Source organism: Spodoptera frugiperda, chromosome 25 (genome assembly GCF_023101765.2).
Source record: "Spodoptera frugiperda isolate SF20-4 chromosome 25, AGI-APGP_CSIRO_Sfru_2.0, whole genome shotgun sequence".
NCBI lineage: Eukaryota > Metazoa > Arthropoda > Insecta > Lepidoptera > Noctuidae > Spodoptera > Spodoptera frugiperda.
The window spans coordinates 5,899,613-5,919,788 of record NC_064236.1 but is presented as its reverse complement, the minus strand read 5'-3'; the positions used below and the strand labels follow the sequence as shown (position 1 = coordinate 5,919,788).

General features: G+C 35.4%; 2 protein-coding genes and 1 long non-coding RNA gene across 4 annotated transcripts; 2 read left to right on the top strand and 1 right to left on the bottom strand.

Annotated features, from left to right (window-relative positions):
* Window positions 1-42: 42 nt before the first annotated feature.
* On the top strand, window positions 43-2,230 carry LOC118267288 (uncharacterized). Of its 2 annotated transcripts, none has more exons than XR_004782938.2 (3): window positions 43-275; window positions 375-538; window positions 2,116-2,230. It is a non-coding gene; the product is annotated as an uncharacterized LOC118267288 (long non-coding RNA). The 2 variants fall into 2 exon arrangements; XR_004782937.2 differs by lacking the exon at window positions 2,116-2,230 and adding an exon at window positions 1,882-2,016.
* Window positions 2,231-2,267: 37 nt separating this feature from the next.
* On the bottom strand, window positions 2,268-8,373 carry LOC118267256 (cdc42 homolog). Its single transcript, XM_035581165.2, has 5 exons — window positions 8,213-8,373; window positions 5,832-6,119; window positions 5,600-5,709; window positions 5,250-5,447; window positions 2,268-4,780 (listed from the first exon to the last, which is right to left on the bottom strand). Exons 2-5 carry the CDS (start codon window positions 6,007-6,009, stop codon window positions 4,691-4,693), a joined length of 576 nt encoding a protein of 191 aa, XP_035437058.1. The 5' UTR covers window positions 6,010-6,119; window positions 8,213-8,373; the 3' UTR covers window positions 2,268-4,690.
* A 295-nt stretch (window positions 8,374-8,668) lies between these two features.
* Window positions 8,669-15,288, top strand: LOC118267240 (peroxiredoxin-6). The gene is made up of 5 exons (XM_035581128.2): window positions 8,669-8,990; window positions 9,559-9,734; window positions 11,280-11,481; window positions 13,038-13,110; window positions 15,069-15,288. Exons 1-5 carry the CDS (start codon window positions 8,905-8,907, stop codon window positions 15,201-15,203), a joined length of 672 nt encoding a protein of 223 aa, XP_035437021.1. The 5' UTR covers window positions 8,669-8,904; the 3' UTR covers window positions 15,204-15,288.
* Window positions 15,289-20,176: the final 4,888 nt, after the last annotated feature.

Below are 20,176 nucleotides of genomic sequence, written 5' to 3'. Positions count from 1 at the left end.
AAAACACTGGCAGGATAAATGGTTGTTGCGTAATAAAACAATAAATATTTTTGATTACCTAACTAGCCGTTCATCCCAGTTTCCCCAATGTGTTTTCTAGGTTTCCTAGTAGTACCCCATTTATTTTTTCGTGTGTTCTTTATCCTCATCTGACAAACAACGCAACAAAAATAAATACCTATCTATTTATTCTGTACCTAGTTATAAAATAATACGATCTAGTGACTGATTCTTCACTACGAAATGCTAACCATCAGTGCTACAAACATTGAAATGTAGGTATATCACTTTGTTATGTAGGCACCCACTAACAAAGGCTTTTGAAAAACAAGTTATAACGTATATGTAATTTTCACGCGTTCCACTCCTTCCAGTCCTTGCAGACCGTCTACCACCACCTTTCATAGTAACTCCAAAAAAGTGGGACAAACAGATTTATAGCAGCAGAGCAGCGAGTGAATTCATGGAACTTAATTTCATGATATTGTATTTTGACGGAGTAGCCCATCGTGCAGCTACAACCGGTGGTGCCCCAGAGGTAAGTCCCAAATGTTGCGATAAAATAAATGCTACTGTGTCTGTGACCAGACTCAATTATAGGTACCTGACCCGCCTGATCCGGAGCTGCGGACTACCTAGCGGGTTTACCGGGGCTCCGGCTCGAAAACCAGGAGAAGGAACGGGGTGGTTTTTAGTCAGTAAGAGTCTGATACTCCCTCTCGCCTCCCCAAGGCGAGAGAAGTCATTGGATGATTTTCCCCCCTCAAAAAAAAAGGTACCTGACCCGGAGTTGCCTAGCGGGTTACCGTGGTTTCGGCTCGAAATCAGGAGTAGGAATGGAGTGGTTTTTTAGTCACTCCCAGTCGCCTAAAAAAGGGTATTAGATACCTTATAAATCAATCTAGTTAGCCACATCGTCGCATCCACCTAGGATTAATAGTCATGGTTATAATTTCCAACGCCAGATAATTTTTATCGGTGAATTTAATTAATTTTGACAGTTCTTCCATACTAAAAACCGGCCAAGTGCGAGTCGGACTCGCACATGAAGGGTTCCGTAACAGCAAGTAGATGACATATTATAAAAGTTATAAAATAACTTGGTTTTACATAGTGTTTGTATGAACGACAAAGTTATATTTGCGGTTTTTGAAAATGTTTTATTTCTTAGAAACTAATAATGATATCTCGTTCAAACCAATTTTCGTTGTTAGTTTCTATTGAAATCTACAACATATATTTTTTTTAAGTTTTCTTATTTTAAAAGTTAGAGGGGGGGGACGACACTCATTTTTCCACTTTGGAAGCGTCTAACTTTCAAACGGTTGATTTTGACGAAAAATGATTTTAGGAACCTTAATGTCTTTTTTAAAGACCTATCCATAGACACCCGTCACGGATATGTTAGACGAAAAAAAATTTTTTTTGAATCAGTTCCATGTATGGTGTAATTTAATTTTTAAATTTTTAATTTTATTAATTTTTATTCAAAATTCGAATAGCGGTTATCAAAAAACACCATCCTACAAAGTTTCAACTATGTAGACCCAACAGTTTCGGAAATAAACGGCTGTGACATACGGACGGACAGACAGACAGACAGACATGACGAATCTATAAGGGTTCCGTTTTTTGCCATTTGGCTACGGAACCCTAAAAACGGTCAAATGTCAAATTTATTTTACCGACAAGGATTATCTGTTCATTGAAAAATCAATCCTAATTAGAAGAAAAACTATATTGCTTTTGAACCGGAATAAACTGTCGACATTAACTAAGGGACACCACGACGTTCGGTTTGGTTCATAATGATCATCCTGTCGAGGCTGTCTATCATAAATACTCAGTTAATTTGGTCATTTCAATATTTATTGCGCATAGAACCCACGACAATCTGGAGGTAATAAAGCTCGCGGTTGCGCACGTACCCCACCCGTTGGCTATATGTTGAAAAGGACCGCATCAGCCTGAGAGTTCCACAAGCTATAAAGACCACAACAGTGGCGTTTGGAGGAGGGTCGTAAAACAAATGCAGGAACGCATGTACCAAACCAGAAACGATCTTCAGTGATGTAGAGAATGACTAAAAAGTTTATTCAAATTACGTGATTACAGCAATACAAAACTATGGGTGCACTTGTTTTTGAAGGGGACACAAATTACCATTTAAGTGCCCAAGAATTCTTTAAGAAGTGCCTTAGAAATTCCCACAAGATCAGGAAAATGGAGACATCAAGAAGGCAGAGTACTAAATAAAATAAGATAACTTAATCTCATTATATATTTATTTCATATACACCTATATCTACTTCTTGACACAAAGAACATAATATAACTGCACTGATAATGCATAAACATACAAAAATTGTCGTTCTTGCATATTACAAAGAACATTAAATAAATATTTAAATCAGAAAACTTGTTACCTTTTTCAATGCGTAAAAAAGTATACAGTAACTTATATATACATAAAAATGTAGTTAAAATGTTGAGTACATGTATATAATTGTAGTTGATATAATTAGCCCCGAGAGTCAAATGATGTTAATAATTAATTATTATAAAATCTTAGATTGCACCCATTATATAATTTTCAATCATTGCAAATTAAAATTATTATTATTATCAAGCGCGAGAATCACCTAAATATTACATGAGAGAACTTGCAATTTACGTTGTTCATATTCGGTGCCAACGCATCTCGCCAAATCAGTATGAGCGATTGCGAAGCATGTAGTTGCCGGCAACCGCGATTCATTGTGCTCACTATTACCGATGTAACCTTTTTAACAGATTAGAAAAGTCATATGCACTCCTTGACGTCGTAAGATAATATATTAGGCGCAAAGTCATTCTATATTACTACATGTCATAATTTTCATGCCAGCTTATTTTTTGTTTATCTCAAATTTAATTCGTGTTGAATAAATGCAAAAAATATTTCATGGAATGATGAATTTATGTAATTATCAGTCCAAACTCATATTGCATGACTCAATTTAAAATAATTATATTATTTATATACTCTGTATAGCATCACACACATTTCAATTTATTAATCGTTTCAAATCACAAACAGTTATAACTTTCCTGTTATTTTTAAAAATAATGAAGTTTTAATAATTTACATAGTAGCTTGGTGTTTTTTGAAGTTCTAAGTGTTTTATATCAATCGTAATTTTAAGATACTCATACTCATACTTTTTAAAGAACACATGTAAATAATATAAAACACAAATTTTGAAAGCCATATGTGACGGGTCTTACATTCATTAAAATATAATAGACATTAGTATGTTAACCAGTAATACTTATAAAAATACATAGACGCACTGTGCTTAGCAAAATATTGTGCATGAAGTTGCTTCATTGATTCTGTCTTCACACCATGAAGCAAGTACAAAGAGGAGATGCCATTATGTGACTGTGTACAGTACTGTGACACAAAAATGGCTTGCTATAAAAAGGGTGTAGGTAGGTTATATGCGCTCAGAAAGTGGCACATAAAAATTTAACAATGGGTATGGGAACTTTTTCAAGTATGGGAATGCTACATGGAAAATAAAGAGGAGTTTGTGATGTCTTGTGTTCTTTCCCCTTAATGTGTCATGCATTAATTGCATTATGTTAAAGGGAAATCCAGTTATGACGTCTTTGTACTTGCTTCATGGGCTTTACACAGCCAGCATAGAAAATTTCGTTATTATGTGATCAATATCATTATGTTAATGCTACAAATACAGTTATTGTTAAGAATACAATTTCTTTATATCAGTCAAACTACAGGGTGGTCAACATAAATATAAAAATACTGTAGTCCACATAAGAGGACCAATTGAAGTTTTAAAAATTAGTAAATTACTTTATTAGCGACGGATGACGTCATTCCCATCAACCAGGGAAAATAATTAACTATAGCCTTATATTATGGTATCACGTATCGTTAGTATAAAATATTTACGACGACGACACGTGTTTTGTTGTATTTAGTGTTTAGGTACAGTAGGCGTAAGCAATACTTACGCTTCTCAGTTAAAAGATCACTATGATCTGAAACTATTCAATATTTATAGACCAAGCTCTTGTAGAATATTTTTATTATAAAAGCTATATAACGTAAAGTTAATATAATAGATCCCAATGACTCTTGGATAAAACAAATGCTAAAACATTAATATGACATTTTATTTGCTAAAGTATTTCTGCTAAGGCCAAGTTCTATGACAGGTTTTTGTCTTGCACACACTGTAGCTCTGTCGTATAGAGCGAGCGTAGCTTATACAACATACAAGCAAAGTAATTGCAATATAGTTTATCTTTTACTTTGCAAATAATGTTTATATCATTCATTCATAAAAAAACCCAGGACACACCTTATCGTGAACCTGAGAAAGAGACGTATTTTTTTGATACATTTTATTTTTTGTATTCAAATTTTATTAAATGTTATAATTTAATTTCATTCATTTAATCCACTAATATATTTGAATATATCCCGGAAAGACTTAATAAATAATCATTATATCATCATAAATAAAAGTTAATTATTACTTGTTCAAAAACCATTTTGTTATGAATAATGTTATACGGTAAAATAGTAAAATGTACGCGTTATGAGGACACAGTCGCAGTGCGCTCGTGACGCTTGCGTCTCGCTGGTGGGGCGTAGTTGTGACGAGCCCAACACAACTTACAACAGCACACATTTCTTTTTCCTGGCGGGTTCTGGAGGCTCCAGTGCTGCTAATATGGCCTCGTCGAACACGTTCTTCAATCCTTTCTGGAAATAATACATGCAATTATTGTTTACCATTTTATTACACCGCAAAATGATTATTGCTCTTAAATATGATCAGTTGGATAACACTGCAACTGTTTTTGATGCACTTGAAACTGTTGACTTTGATGATACTTGAAACTGTTGAAATACTGTTTCAGTAATATTTACCTTAATTCAAAGCTGTGTTTATACATCAAACCAAAACTATTCTGTTAAACAAACTACTATCATGACAATATTTGACTTCCATTTCGAAGTCATTATAAACAGGAGGAAAATGTCTTAATTTATATAACAAAGTGTCTTACTAACTTCGTATAAAAAGGATTGCAAATGATGTCGTTACATCATGTGAACATCTATTTGTAACCATTTCAATGACAAATATATAGTAATTAATGTTTTGTATTTATATAATAATTGTTTTGTATTTGGATTTTATTACATAGCTACACAAATTTATTAATACCTGTGTCAGCGCTGAACACTCAACGTATTTGACAGCCTTGAGTTCCTTTGCTAGTTTTTCACCTTGTTCCAAAGAGACAGGCTTCTGTTTTATCTTAGCCAGCTTCTCCATCGTGGCTGCGTCATCTCGCAAGTCTATCTGAGTGCCCACAAGGAGAAAAGGCGTCTTTTGTTGATGATGAGTGATTTCTGGTACCCACTGGAAACATAATTACACAAAATATAATTATGAGCGCATTTAGAAATTATAACAATCTGAGTCATTCATAAACCATTGCAAATTAATGAAATAAAAATATTCAAATTAAGTAAAGTAATGATGGTATGTGTCAAGCTATGTATAAAACTTACTTTTTCCTTGACGTTTTCAAACGAACTGGGGCTTACTACACTGAAGCAAACAAGGAAAACATCTGTCTGTGGATAACTTAATGGTCGCAGCCTATCATAGTCTTCCTGGCCTGTTAAAAAGTAAAAAACAATCTTATTTATATTACTAAGTACTGTGAGAATAATTAAAAATTAATAAATAAACTATTATTATAAACTAAGTACTGTGTGAACAAATATTTGATGTATTTACCTGCAGTATCAAAGAGACCCAATGTATATGGCTCTCCTCCTATCATGACAGTGACAGCATAGTTATCGAATACAGTGGGCACATACTCAGATGGGAACTTGTTGGTTGTGTAGCTAATAAGTAGGCATGTTTTACCAACAGCACCATCTCCCACTACTACACACTTAATTGTCTGCATGTCGGCTAATGATTGGTAACTAGTCAACTGATATCTGTAGTAAAAACTTTACTTGGTCTTACTCCCACACAGATGTAATTCTGTGATCATAGCAGCCTTCAAGAATAGATCTGGAACAAAAAAATGTGGTGTTATACTGGGTATTCATTGTGCTGATGTTGTAATTGAATGAAAGAACTATATACACAAGGAGTAAAGAATAAATAAGATATCAATACCACAATTAAAAACAAATTACATAAAACTGCATGTTTAGCATAGATAACTTGTTTCAAATATAACTAAAATTAGATACAAAATAGCATTTAGTATTGTAATTTGTATGACACAATTTGGGATGGTAATTTTTAGAAAATACCAATTTATAAGGATAGTAAAATATGTTGGGAAGATATGATGACGTCATCACCAATAATATCTATGCAACATGAGATGACTTATTTAGAATGACATTCCACACATTTCTTCAAGAAAAAGGCAGTCTAATTGCATATGAGTGTTGAGTAACAAAAATTGAACAATAGGCTTTATTTTAAGAAGTGGACAAGAATAATTATTTCTATACAAGCAATACAAATTTAAAAACACATGAGTCATAGCATTGTTTGCATATTTTTTTAAATAATCTCTGATAAAATGTAGCCCTTGGATTATGCATTTCAAAACATTTATGTTAAGTACTGAGTAAGTCTAGATTAGGAGCGGTATATTTAAATTATTATGATTACAATATTCCCTATTATTAAAAATACTGCAATTTGGGAACTTGAATGAAATAATAATCACTGATAAAACATGATTGAGTAAAAGGAAAAAGGAACTGCAGTCATTAACCTTGCCGAAACAATAACTCTGTTGTACAAAAATAATCTATTTAATCCTATGATATTTTCAGAGTGACTTCAAAGTTAGACTTAGTAATCAACTAGCTTTTACTTGTGACTTCACTCATTTAATTTGTTTTAAAAGTATTTAGGGTTCCATTAATTTTTTTCTGAAATTTCACTGATGCGGCAAACTTAATTCTGCCTCAAACATTTTTTTAATATATAAATGTTCCATGGACTTTCACAAATAATTAATGAGCATAATTAACCAAATCGGTCCAGTCATTTTCAAGGTTTAGCAAGACTTTAGCAAGACAGCAATCCATTCAGATGGATGTATGATTTCTTTTTATAATTAATGATTGTACAGGAGTCTTAACTTCAGTTTGTAAATATGGTACTTACATGCATCACAATTACATAAATAATTTAACAAATTACTGTTTATTCCTATTTTGTTGTAGTGTTAACACTACTTCATACAATCACAATTCGCTCACATAATGGCTGTGGCGGTACATGAATGCGCATTCGCTGTAGCAGTTAACTGTTAGTGGATCAGAAGAATGATTTCACTTCATGACAATAATAATAATTATGTAGTAATATACTAGGTTAAGCACATTATAAATAGTCATTGTTTAAGTAACAACAAGTATTGACCAACTTTTATAGCTAATAAATAATCACTTAGGTATTGCATTACGAAAATATGTTTGAATAATAATCTTTATCATTTTAGGACCCAAGTAATGAGAAAACTATTTAATCATTCTAAATAACATAATATAAACAAAAACAATCACAACATTCCTAAACATTATTTGATGTTAAAGCAAAAATTCCACACGACAATAGTATCTGACTAATAAGAGTAGGTGTGTTAAATGTAGGTGAATAACTCGCTAGGCAAATAAAATACAAGCATTTAGGATGACAAATAGAACTACAATCCACACGCACGATATAGAGCAATGACCCCGAAAGGGGTCATGTAAATAACGCGTGGTGATTTTCTGGATGCCCAAAACAAAGACATCTCTTGATGCATCGATATCGCACGACAGGTATCGGTGGTTGCCTATGCGCCGCCACTCATTGACATGCCTTCCTGTTCGTTTCCGTCACGACTGTTGTTCTAAATAAATATACATATACAGTTGCTCATAATGCTCGCAGATACACCGGTATTAATTAGAATTAACATTAATCAATTAATCTACATACCGGCGCCTATATATTCAATATTGATAAGTATTTTTACATAATCACGTCACAATACCTTTGACGTCCATTTTGTGTAGAGTCCATCACAAGAAACTAACCATCACGATAATAACATTATATAAATACTTTAAAGTATATTCTTTACTTACCGTATGTTGAAGTAACAATTTCAGACTAAAAAAATGAATTGTATCTCGATACAAATGTGTTGAAAACTACAAACTGTACGTTGCGGGCTGGGTCATTGACGGTGACGCCATTGATTGGATGAATAGTGATGCACTAGTTGGTTATTCAGTCTAGTGTAGTGGCCACTATGGTTAGAAATTACTAAAAAGTTTGATTTAGTCGATTAAAGAATATATTTTGTATGCAATTTATATAATAAAAGGCGGTAAGTTAGCATGAATGGTTATAATTATAATATTCATAAACACATGTAACTGGCGATTATTAAATATAGGTAAACTATTTAGGGTTTTGTATTTGAAAACCAATTGTACTAGAATATTAGTCGAATAAAGAAGCCATGAAACCCTACTGTTGCTAATATGAAACTCAAACAAAAACAATCAAGTTGAATAAATATCCATGATATTTAATCTGTGCACCAGTTAATACAGAACACTGGCTGTTACTTGTTGTGAGCATATTGGCGGGAAATAAAATTATCTTCAAATTCAGAATTAATTTTCGTTTGTCAAAATAAATATTATTATAAATTCTCATTCTCATTGACGGGTTGTTTTGTTAGAATAATCAAGCGAAAATTTAAAAAGTGGAATCAATTGCCGTGACGGATTTAAACTTATTCAGCGAATAATATTCATCTAACCTTAAAATGCTCCTGTTAGGCGATTTTTTCCCTAATTTCACCGCTAATACCACCGCCGGCCAGATAGATTTTCATGAATATCTTGGAGACTCGTAAGTGCTTTTCATATCTTGTTTTTCCTTGATTATTATACCTACCTATATTGCAGCTTGTCCGCGTTGAACAACTATATTTTGGTTTCGGATAATTATTTGCTTACCTATTTCTAAAAGATTTATTATTTTAAATGTTACGTACTGAGGAGGTCAAACTGTTGACTATGAGAACTTTAAAAACCAAGCCTGATTCTAGGCCAATCCAATTGAACAACAGGAAGGCATAATCAAGAGTTACAACTGCAATAGCATCCTGTCGCACTGTCAATTTTATACTCTTGTAGTTGCTAGGAAATTGCAATATGTATGTGTACCTATACATACCTTGTATCGCACTGTAATGTAAGCTGAATTACTTTGACCTGAATTGACTTACAACTGTAGACCGGCTCAATAATTTATTTATTGTAGTTGTATTGATTTTACTGTTTCTGTGTTATTTTGTAGACTTTACTGTGATTTTGGACCTGCAGTATTGGATGTAACATTAATTTAATATGTCGTATTTTTATCACACATCAAAATTTTCTAATCATATGTGAACTTTGTATCAATATAATTGCAGATGGGGTATCCTTTTCTCTCACCCATCAGACTTCACTCCAGTATGTACTACGGAGTTGGCCCGAGTTCTAACTCTCATGCCAGAGTTCAGGAAACGCAATACCAAAGTGATTGGACTGTCTTGTGACAGTATTCAGTCTCATGAAGATTGGTGCAAAGATATTCAAGCATATGCAGGTAATATTATTGTTCTATAACAAGATAAACTCTATTAAGTAAGTCATTTCATTTATGGTGATCATATACAATCATTTGACTAACTTATATTCTTTTTATTTATGTATATTCAATCAAGTATGTATATGGTTTACCTAAGTAAATACATACCTCCCAGGATGTATGACAGAACAAGGAACATTATAGACCATTCTTCAGAGCCTTTCATGGCCCTGTAGTATATTTCAAGGCATCTGTGTCTTAGCAACAATTCAGTAATCTCTTTGGAGAAACTAAAAGATTTTTATGTGCAATTATGAACAAAGTTATCTATATGAGTATGCTGTATTTATATACTAGAAATATATTATGAGTGATGGGATAGTTGACATATCAACGGTTAAAAGGAAATGAGTTTATTATACTATCCTACGTAAAATTTTATGCTCTTTCGAATGTGCTTACTCTCATGGCTCTACAATGACATTTTTGGCAAAAAAAAATTTCCCTAGTATTCTTTTGACAACTGACGAGTTTAAATGGCTCTCCTGAACATTTCATTTTTTGTCGCTTATACCCTATTTCCTTTTAACCGTCGATATTATTATTATGTCATACATAGTCCCAGTGAAACCATCAGACATATTATTTATGGTTGTGGTTGGTTGACAAATAGTGGATATTTGCATAGGCATAATTAGGTAGACAAAGTCAAGGTGGTCTTCTCATAAAAACATTATTTAAAAATATAGTATAGTATACAAGTATGTTGTTACCTCTAAGTTTCAGAAAATAAGCAGTTCATTTAGATGTCAATGGTATACATTGACATCTAAACACAAACAAAATTAACATACTTTTATAAAAAAAATCCCAGCCATATTCAAAATTTGTAGTCTTAGTAAATTTAAAAGTGTCATTAAAAGTAAATTTTACTGTAAAGCTTTCTATAAAATAAAAGACGACTTAGATAATAGTCAGGCATGGGAGTGAACTGCTGTTACGTCTGCACAGGTCATGTTGACAAGTTTGTAATATATAGTTATTTTTTTTATACACTATGACATTATTACTTAATGTGACATTGTTTTTAATTTGAAATTTATAATAAAATATTATTAGGTATTTATTTATTTTATTCATATACATTATTGTTAGTGCAGACCTCATCTAGATTTTTTTATATAATTTTTGACATGTAAATGTGCTCCTTTGTAGCCCATTTACAGAAAAATAAAATCATTTCAATAATTTCATTTCAAGATTATTTATCAGCAACTTTCTTTGCACTATTGACTTGAGTCCGAGTTACCATACTACAGGTATATGCCCACCCCAGTTTTGGAAAATTACCATCACATTGACTACAATGTGTTGAAAACAAACACTCACATTTATAATATTAGTAAGATAAAAAAAATAGTGATAGATATTCTCACCACTACATGTTTGTCTTAGCGGGATCATTTTGTAGTATTTTTCCCTATATCATATTTTTGGTCAACCATTATGGAGCATGTTATTAATTGAGGATTTTATTTTAATTTTGTGCATTGATATTTATAGGGTGCAATGAAGACGAGAAGTTCCCTTATCCTATTATCGAGGACAAAAACAGAGAGATTGCAAAAATGCTCTGCATGGTGGATAAGGATGAACTAGATACTGCGGGGATGCCGCTCACCGCGCGCGCTTGCTTCATTATCGACCCTCTCAAAAAGTTCCGGCTTTCGTTCCTTTATCCAGCGACTACTGGCCGCAACTTCGAGTAAGTGCAAATCATTCCCAAGTACCTAAAGTAATACATATTATACCTATGTATTTTCCGTCCACAGCTTCGCCTGCTTGGAATCCTTTTCTAGTAGCTCCTTTAACAATATGAGGATATGAAGTAAATTTGGACCTTTACTAGGTCCCTGGCCGCTCTTTATAAAATTTTCAAGCCAGTATTTAATCATTATGCCTACCACAAATGACACAATATCCTATTGTCAGGGTTAGGTTTATAGATTGCCCTGTGTTATGTTATCACCACATTCCGATAATATTTATCTTTTGAAGACGTTTCTATTATTGGACAATGGTTTATCGCATTATCAACCAGAAAATGAAGCATATTGACAAACTGACTTCGCAACAAGTTTAAACTCTGGGTTAAAAGAGTGATACACTTGACTAAATATTGTTACAGTAGGTCTTATATCCGCTTAGTCATTGTTCACTTAGGACATACACGAGGAAATTTGACTTGTATTATAATATTTTCACGCATACCTACCTAATGGGTGTAAAAATATAAAAAAAATATTAATATTTTAAAACATAATTTATCTATCCCTGAAGGGTGTTCCTGAAGTCGACGTCCATATGTCAGAAAAATATAAAAAAACTAAAATATAAAATAAAAAAAAGTAAAAAGTTTTAAGTTTTTTATGTTTTATAAAAAATCTAAATTCTACAAATTGAAATAATAATCTATAGTGAGACATGACGCATAACATCAGTTCCTCTAGCGATAATATTGCCGACAAATGCTACAAGCGAAGTCATGAGTAGACACAATTATTTAACAAGAGATCTTCGCTGATTTTCAACATGATGATGACAAATTGCGAGTGTAATCTAGTGGAAACGAGATTAAAAAGTAAAAAAGTATGCTTTGAAAACACATACATATTTTTGTTGCATTTAAGAAATAATGTGCTAAATGGTGTACCACTTTGGAGTCCTTATTAAGTGCGCCAACTTTGGTGAAATTTGCCACTACTAGCGCAATAAATTTTTTTAGTACAGTCACTTTAAGTAACGTGTACTTGGTCCGTCCAAAAATGTCTTTTTTTTCAAGCTAAAATAGTTGGATTAGTATTTATTATTCCATAATACAGAAGCACTATTCAGTATAACATAAGCCAAAATACAGACGAAAAATAAGAAATTGTAGCAACAAGAATCTAAAGACTGACATGAGGTGGATAACACAGGTTTACGTGAATAACACATAAGTCACTGTAATTTAAAAAGTACTTAATTTTTTATTTATATTTTTCTGATAGCAGTTTGTACCTTGCCGATCATCTGGTGCCATTCGGACGTCGACTTCAGGGACACCCTGTATAATAAAACTGTAGAAGTGTTGATTTTGTACATTGAAAATATTATAAAATACTAGAAAGACAATAAAGCCGCCGTCGTCGCGTCGTCGGTACTAATACACAATACGTTTACAATTATGAATTTTAAGTATGAACCCCATTTTTTTATTTCTTACTATTTTTTTACTTTTATTTTGTGGCTATTATAAAAACATGTTCTTTTCTATTTCAGTGAGATTCTCCGTGTCTTGGATTCCTTGCAGCTGACGGACACCGCTAAAGTTGCTACTCCTGTAGACTGGAAGGTATTTTTTTTTGTTAAATATAGAATTTTGTTTTTATTCTTATTTATGAGTATGAGTGATTTCGGGAATCACACTGGGAACTTGACTTAGGTATAAGACTTATAAGACTTATCGCCAACCAATGGTACGTGTTTTCTTATTATATCAAAAAATATGTTATAAAACGTGTTTAGGTATTCGTTAACTGTGTGATCATTCAAGAAGATTCCTAGAATGATAGTTTTAGTCCCGAAAATCTCACGAAAATAACAACTATGCGGAGAAATCCCGGCACCAATCTTTAAAACCACTGAACCTATTTCAGTGAAATTTGGTACAACGATAGTTCGAGGTCTGGTAAACAACATTTTATAGCTTTTATCCCAGAAATCTCACGGGGTCGGGATCTATGCGTTAAAATCCCCGGGCTCTCGGTCTTTTAAATGTCTGTGTTTATTTGATTTTAATGTAAACGACATAGGATTGTTTTTAGGGTTCTGTATTATCGAATGGGAACGGGCACTGTATTACGCGTATAATCCCTATGGGATTGTTTATTTTTATCTTTACGTAACTAAACCTCGAAAATAAATTCACAATAAACATAACTTAGATACCGAATAGATTCTGATAAAGTTTACTACAGTCGTAGTATAGTATAAATTGAAATAAAAATCCCAAATTCTGTCAGAAATCATTATTCCACGCATTCTATTCAAATTATTAGCAAGATGATTAGTTAATCATCTTGCTAATAATTTGAAGAATTTGAAAAGACACTAACTAGTGTAAAAAAGCAATTAAAAATAACTTTATATACAAAATCTTGTTCAAAGTGACCCCTACGATGAATTAATGCCAGGGTGGGCATTAATTCCTTATCTCTGTGACGGTCACACTTGAACAGAAAATGAGTCTTATTTCTTCAGCTACTTCTATTATTTTTCTGGAATGGAATTGGCATTGCATAAACAAGGGACTTCATGACACATCCCCCACACCGCACACGCGTAAAAATCAACCGGCGTTCGGTCTAGACACCGTTCAGGTTATGGAATTAGACCCCTGCCAATCCAATGCCTTGGGAAGAGATATCCAGCCGCTGCTGACCACTAAATCGATTGAACGTTGAACAACCTTCGTGTTGGATAGATTATTTGTTTCTGGTCATTGCTTGAAAATGTGTATTTTGAAACTAGGAGTCGAATGATGTCAATTTCTAGTTAACATCCATTTTTTCGACCAAATTATAAAACTAATAAATTAGTTTATTGTGCAGATGAACATTTATAGGCTAGGCATAATACATGATCACCCGGAGGACACGGTGGAGCATACAGTAGCGGTGTGCCCTGCATGGGCTGAGCGGTGACCTCTCGCGTCCGGCTTTGGTTCAGGCCATGGTGCGGAGTGAGGGGGACTGGAACGCCGTCTCCTCCTTCTGCGAAGCAGTCATGCTAGCTAAGGAGGAGGCGGAGCGCGTGAGGGAACGATCCTCCTCACGCCCCAGCCGCCGCAGAAGATACTCCGGGCGTCGGGGATCGCGTGACGATCTCCGGCCACCGTAAGTGCGGGTCTGCGGACGGCGAGTAAGGGTAGCTCGCCGCCCGACCAGAACCAGACCCGTGCGTACGGCGCGTCGCGTTCCGCGCGCTCCTCAAAGAGCCAGACCACCACAGATGGGGCCCAGTAGGGCTGATGCCCGATCCAGAGCTGCGGACAACGTAAAAGGTTACCGGGGCTCCGGCTCAAAGCAGGAGAAGGAACGGGGTGGTTTTTAGTCAGTAAGAGTCTGACACTCCCTCCCGCCTCACCCAAGGCGGGAGAAGTCATTGGATGATTTTCCCCCTCAAAAAAAAAATAGGCATAATACATAATGACAATTGCGGTAAAAATGCTGTTTTAGTACTTACCGGTGCCAGTAGGAGTATGAAAACTATAGCCTTCACTTCATTAATTTTTCTCTTCCTGATTTGCAGATGGGTGAAGACTGCATGGTGCTGCCTACTGTCCCAGAGGATCAGATAGCTAAAGTGTTCCCTCAAGGTGTGACTATAGTGCCTGTGCCATCTGGAAAGGGTTATCTGAGGAAGACGAAGTGCCCTAAGCATTAACCGACAACAGTTGAACAGATGTAAACCTTGATATTATATTTTCAATTATATGCGAGTACCTACTGAATAAATTTATCTTTGTAAACATTCTGTTTTAATTATGTTTATGGAAAGATTCTATTGAAAGTTATTTTTGTTAGATTAAGGGCCGGCACGGCACGGCACGGCACGGCCAAGGAACATTTGAACATTATTTTAATGAATTTAGAATTTATGTTACTTTATGTTGATACCACGATGCCGCGGCATGACGCGACACGCCACGGGATGACGCGACACGCCGCAGGATGCCGCGGCATGACTTGTCTTGCTTTTTCATAGTCCATTCTGTAATAATCATAGAATTTTCGCATGTCGTATTTCAAATCATTAAACAAGTTGTTGAATTCACCATTTGTTGATCTTGTTTTCCATAAATTATGCACTCAGAATTGTCTTTTTTTAAATTAGCAGTTCTTATTTGTCTCTTCATCTTCAGTGCTATAGTCCAGTCATTTAAGCTTAAATTAGGTAAGAATCTCGGAATGCGAGATACCCAGCTGTAAGTTTGTACCTATATACTTGTATATTGACACCCTTAAACTTAAACCTACACATATAATAGGGAGTAAGCAACTATTCAATTTTAAGGTCAAAGGTACAAAAATCGTTTTTTTGCGCTTTTTTGGAAATATCTAATTTCCTATGCGTTTTTGGTATTTGCATTTAATATCAATATTGTAGAATACAAAATTCTCTACAACTTTTATATTGTTTTTTTATACGGTGAACCGTTTTTGAGATAGAGGGCAGAGAGCGCGCGGTCACAGCATCACATCAAAAAAATATTTTTCAGCTTATCTATTCGTGATGGTTGTCTTTGCATAGGACATAAAAAATACATGGTTCCTAAAACCATTTTTCGTCATAAATCAATTGTTTGAAAGATATTTTCTGAGCTTTCAAAGTGGAAAAATGAGTGTTTACATTTAAAAAATTAAATGTAATAATTCTTAAAAACTAATAATGATATCTCGTTCAAAGTTTTCGTTGAAAGTTTCCATTGAAATCTACAGCATATATTTTTTTTTAGTATTCTCCCTCTCTTATTTTAAAAGTTAGAGGGCTGAACACACTTATTTTTCCACTTTTAATTTAATATTAAATCCTTTCTGCTTTTAGCAGGATGCCACGGGACGCCGCGGGATGCTACGGCACACCGGGGGATGCCACGGCACGCCGCGGGATGCCACGGCACGCCGCGGGATGCCACGGCACGCCGCTGGATGCCACGGCACGCCGCGGGATGCCACAGCACGCCGCTGGATGCCACGGCACGCCGCGGGATGCCACGGCACGCCGCGGGATGCCACGGCACGCCGCTGGATGCTACGGCACGCCGCGGGATGCCACGGCACGCCGCTGGATGCCACGGCACGCCGCGGGATGCCACAGCACACCGTGGGATACCCTACCATGCCATGCTTGACAGTGCCGGCAGTGGGCGCCGGCCCTAATGGTCAAACCAAATTTAACAAGCGCGCCTTCAGCTCGGTCCCGACACATGAAATTTTCTGCATAAGTAATTATCAGACTGGTCTTCAATTTTTAATCGGAAAGTGTAGTACCTACTTAGGAGCCATATCATCATTCCACTGCCTCAAAGTGTAAGGGATACTGTATAAATTAATAGTGAACCTGTTGATGCACCGAATGATGATAGGACTACGGTGGTAAGTATTCACAAATGCAGTGAAGAATTTTTCGGAGACCTTTGGAGGATGCGATTCGGGAATACCGGTTTATATCGATATCGCCCTCTTTTAGGCCGTGTTTACCTCGTTTGCCCATGCATAAAAAGAACAGGGCGCTAATATGTGCTCTGCATTCGGAGCCTCACACACAACACTCATTCAATTGTGTAATGTGCAGCAATAGCAGCATGCCGTGTAGCTAATATAAAACTACTCGAAAGAAACAACCAGCTGTACCAGCTTGGCAGTGCAGGATTGAACGACGTATTGGTGAGGCCAGAACACTCATTGCCAAATTGATGTTTCGGGGAGGGCGCCTAAGTATTATGGGTTTATGAGGCGGGCGTACTTGGGGATGGATATAAGTCCGGGGATTATGTTTTACATATTACGGAGCGTGTTGATTTCCTGAAACAGAGGATTTATGCAAACCGTATTGGGCGGTATAAGAAGGAAGTAGAACGGTATACACAGAATCGACATTCCAAAGGGATGTAAGGTGGGTGTATAGAAATTGGGAGCAATAATAACAGACTAGGACTGACACGTGCTTACCAGATGTTGATGCTACGACTCCGTCCTGGCGTAGCATTTGGACATCTGCTTGTCACACTGAAGGACATTGGATTGAAGAGGTTAGGCGAAAATGCGAACTGATACCAGAAATGGAATCTCCGTTGGCTAACCGGAAAGCTCCAGGCTCGGATGAGTTGCATAATTTCTGGATAAGATGGATTACCAGTTCGCATAGTCGCTTTGTATTGCAACAGAAAAGTCCGTTCATTGTTGACTAAACATCGGATCAGTAGTCATAACTATCAGTAACTATCAGTAGTAACTAAAAGTAGTCATAACTATGGCTTCTTAAATGCCAAAACCCTCCACAAAAGTGAAGTGTGCAGTCTCCGAAAATATATTTTGAAAATGGGGGATATATAGAGATCTTGTCGCAGTGGACAATGGACTTACTCCGCTCTCCTTGGAGTTTTTTTAATGCTAAGCACTAAGGATCGCTAGGATGTGTGGCAAAGTAGGTAAGCAGTTCTTAGCGTCTGTCCTACTAGCATTCTGGTGTTGCTAACTAAACGCAGTTTTATAAAATATTCTTTATAATATGATGGACAGTGTTGCCATACATAAAGAAAGTAGTTGTATTCATAAAATAAAAGGTTTATTTTGAAAGTGTGTTGTTTTTAATTCAGTTAAAAACTATAACTTATTAGTGACTAACTAAACTCGGGGTGAATAATTGAATATAACACCTTCCCATTCACCACGGTTTTTTCGTTGTAGTATACCGTGGCGGTTTATTCACATAATCAACACCACGAAACAAGCTAAAGTCCCTCGCTCCAAATATCATATTTCTGGTTAATGGTATCAACTGTGACCATAGAATTTCCGAGGCTCGAGCTACTGGATGTTCAAATCTGAAAGGTCTTGGGCCAAATAAAGGATAATCATCGTCGAATATGAAGTAACTATAAACCCATTTTGGTTTAGGCGTTGTAGGTCTCCACCGTCGAGCGATAAGTGGCCGATGCGTAGTTGTAAAATAATTAACTTGTCTTTCCGTCCATCTTGTATTCTGATCATAAGAAAGCTCAGACGAAAGTACGCAAACTCCAGTAGCGCATAAAACGAAATTCACTAAAAATGTATTAGTTTATTATTTAATTAAGTATGACAATATTTATCTAAAATTCTCGAAAATGACCTACTTAAAATTATACATACACACATGTGAAAATTTAAAAATAGGAATCGACCAGTTCTGGGAGCGAGCTATTGGCTTTATAACATTACGCTACGATCAATAGGAGCCGATCAATGGGTAAAAAATTATAAGTATAAATACGAAAAAGCTTACGTCTCTGTCTCTTCTTTCCGCCCAAACCACTACCGATTTGGATCAATGTTCTAAACTACGGAATGGATTTGGTATAACGATACAGTGAGACCCGAAAAAGAAAGAAAATATACTATTAATACCGAAAATCGGGAACGGGAACTATGGCGGTAAAATCCCGGGATTCTATTTAGCCACTGAACTTATTTGAGTAAAATTCGGTACAACGATAGTTTGAAACCTGGGAAGAGACGTCTGAGAGTTCTTATACCGAAAATCCGATAGAAAGGGAATAGTGCGTTAAAGCCCTGGCCTCTATCTTTTAAACCACTGTACCTATTTCATTAAAATTTGGTACAATAATGGTTTGTGTCCCGGGAAAGGACATAGAATAGTTTTTATCACTGAAATCTTACGGGACTGTACGAGTAAAACCCCAGTGGGATTGTTGTTTTTTTAAACCACGATATAATTTAATTTCTTGATAAATATTACTTAAGTACTGAATCGATTCCGATGACATTGGTTGCAGCTGTAGACTATATCTTGAATAAGACTATTAAAAAACCCAAATTCTACAATAACTTATTATTCTACGTGGACGTAGTCGCGGGCAACAGCTAGTCTAGTATTATAAAGAGATTTGCCTACTTACACCAAAAAATTGTATACATTTTATAATATCAATTTTAACTCGTTGACATTTCAACCATGCTGTTCAAGATTTGTTAAATGAATATTATCCTTAGGCTATAAGTTGCAATAGGTACCTACCTACTGCATTTATGTGTTTGTGCAACTAGCTATAATCTATGGTTTCGCCTAACTTAAATATGCTGATGTACCTACACAAATAGGAATATTTAAATATAACTCTCTGCAGCTGAAACCTAGACGGTAGGATATGAATATTTTTTGTCGATTATATTCATCAAAAAAAGTTTTTTTTTTTAAATCATACCAGCAGTTCCAAGGATTAGCGTGTTTAAACAAACCGATTCTTCAGCTTAATTTTACTACTTTACTTTTTTTTACTAGCCCGCGACTTCGTTGGCGTAGAATAATGACTTCCGGAAAAAAACGATTTATCCCCCTAAAATTTTCTGGAACGCATGTGGGGTAATCCCTATTGACTACATAGAACCTACGTGTTAGGTAGCTAACACGACAATGGCGAATATTATGCCAATTTAACCTAATTTTACCTGAAAAGCGACCGCATTTGGCTAAGAAGAAAATCCTTTTCCAGCAAGACAGCACACGAGTGCGCAGCATATCTGCGCGATTTCCATGGCCAAATTACATAAGTTGGTATCTCACAGAGCAGATCATGCTCGAAACCAATGCCTATTTCGAAGGGTTGCCTAACTCCTACTTTACGGAAGGGATCG

Bases quoted from the DNA above. Each gene is read 5' to 3' on its own strand.
- LOC118267256 (XM_035581165.2), bottom strand. From the start codon at position 6,009: ATGCAGACAATTAAGTGTGTAGTAGTGGGAGATGGTGCTGTTGGTAAA. The intron at 5,710-5,831 runs GTAAATACATCA...ACTTTTTAACAG, and splicing joins GGGTCTCTTTGATACTGCAG to GCCAGGAAGACTATGATAGG. The intron at 5,448-5,599 runs GTAAGTTTTATA...TTATGTTTCCAG, and splicing joins TTGAAAACGTCAAGGAAAAA to TGGGTACCAGAAATCACTCA.
- LOC118267240 (XM_035581128.2), top strand. From the start codon at position 8,905: ATGCTCCTGTTAGGCGATTTTTTCCCTAATTTCACCGCTAATACCACC. The intron at 9,735-11,279 runs GTAATATTATTG...TGATATTTATAG, and splicing joins AGATATTCAAGCATATGCAG to GGTGCAATGAAGACGAGAAG. The intron at 13,111-15,068 runs GTATTTTTTTTT...CCTGATTTGCAG, and splicing joins CTACTCCTGTAGACTGGAAG to ATGGGTGAAGACTGCATGGT.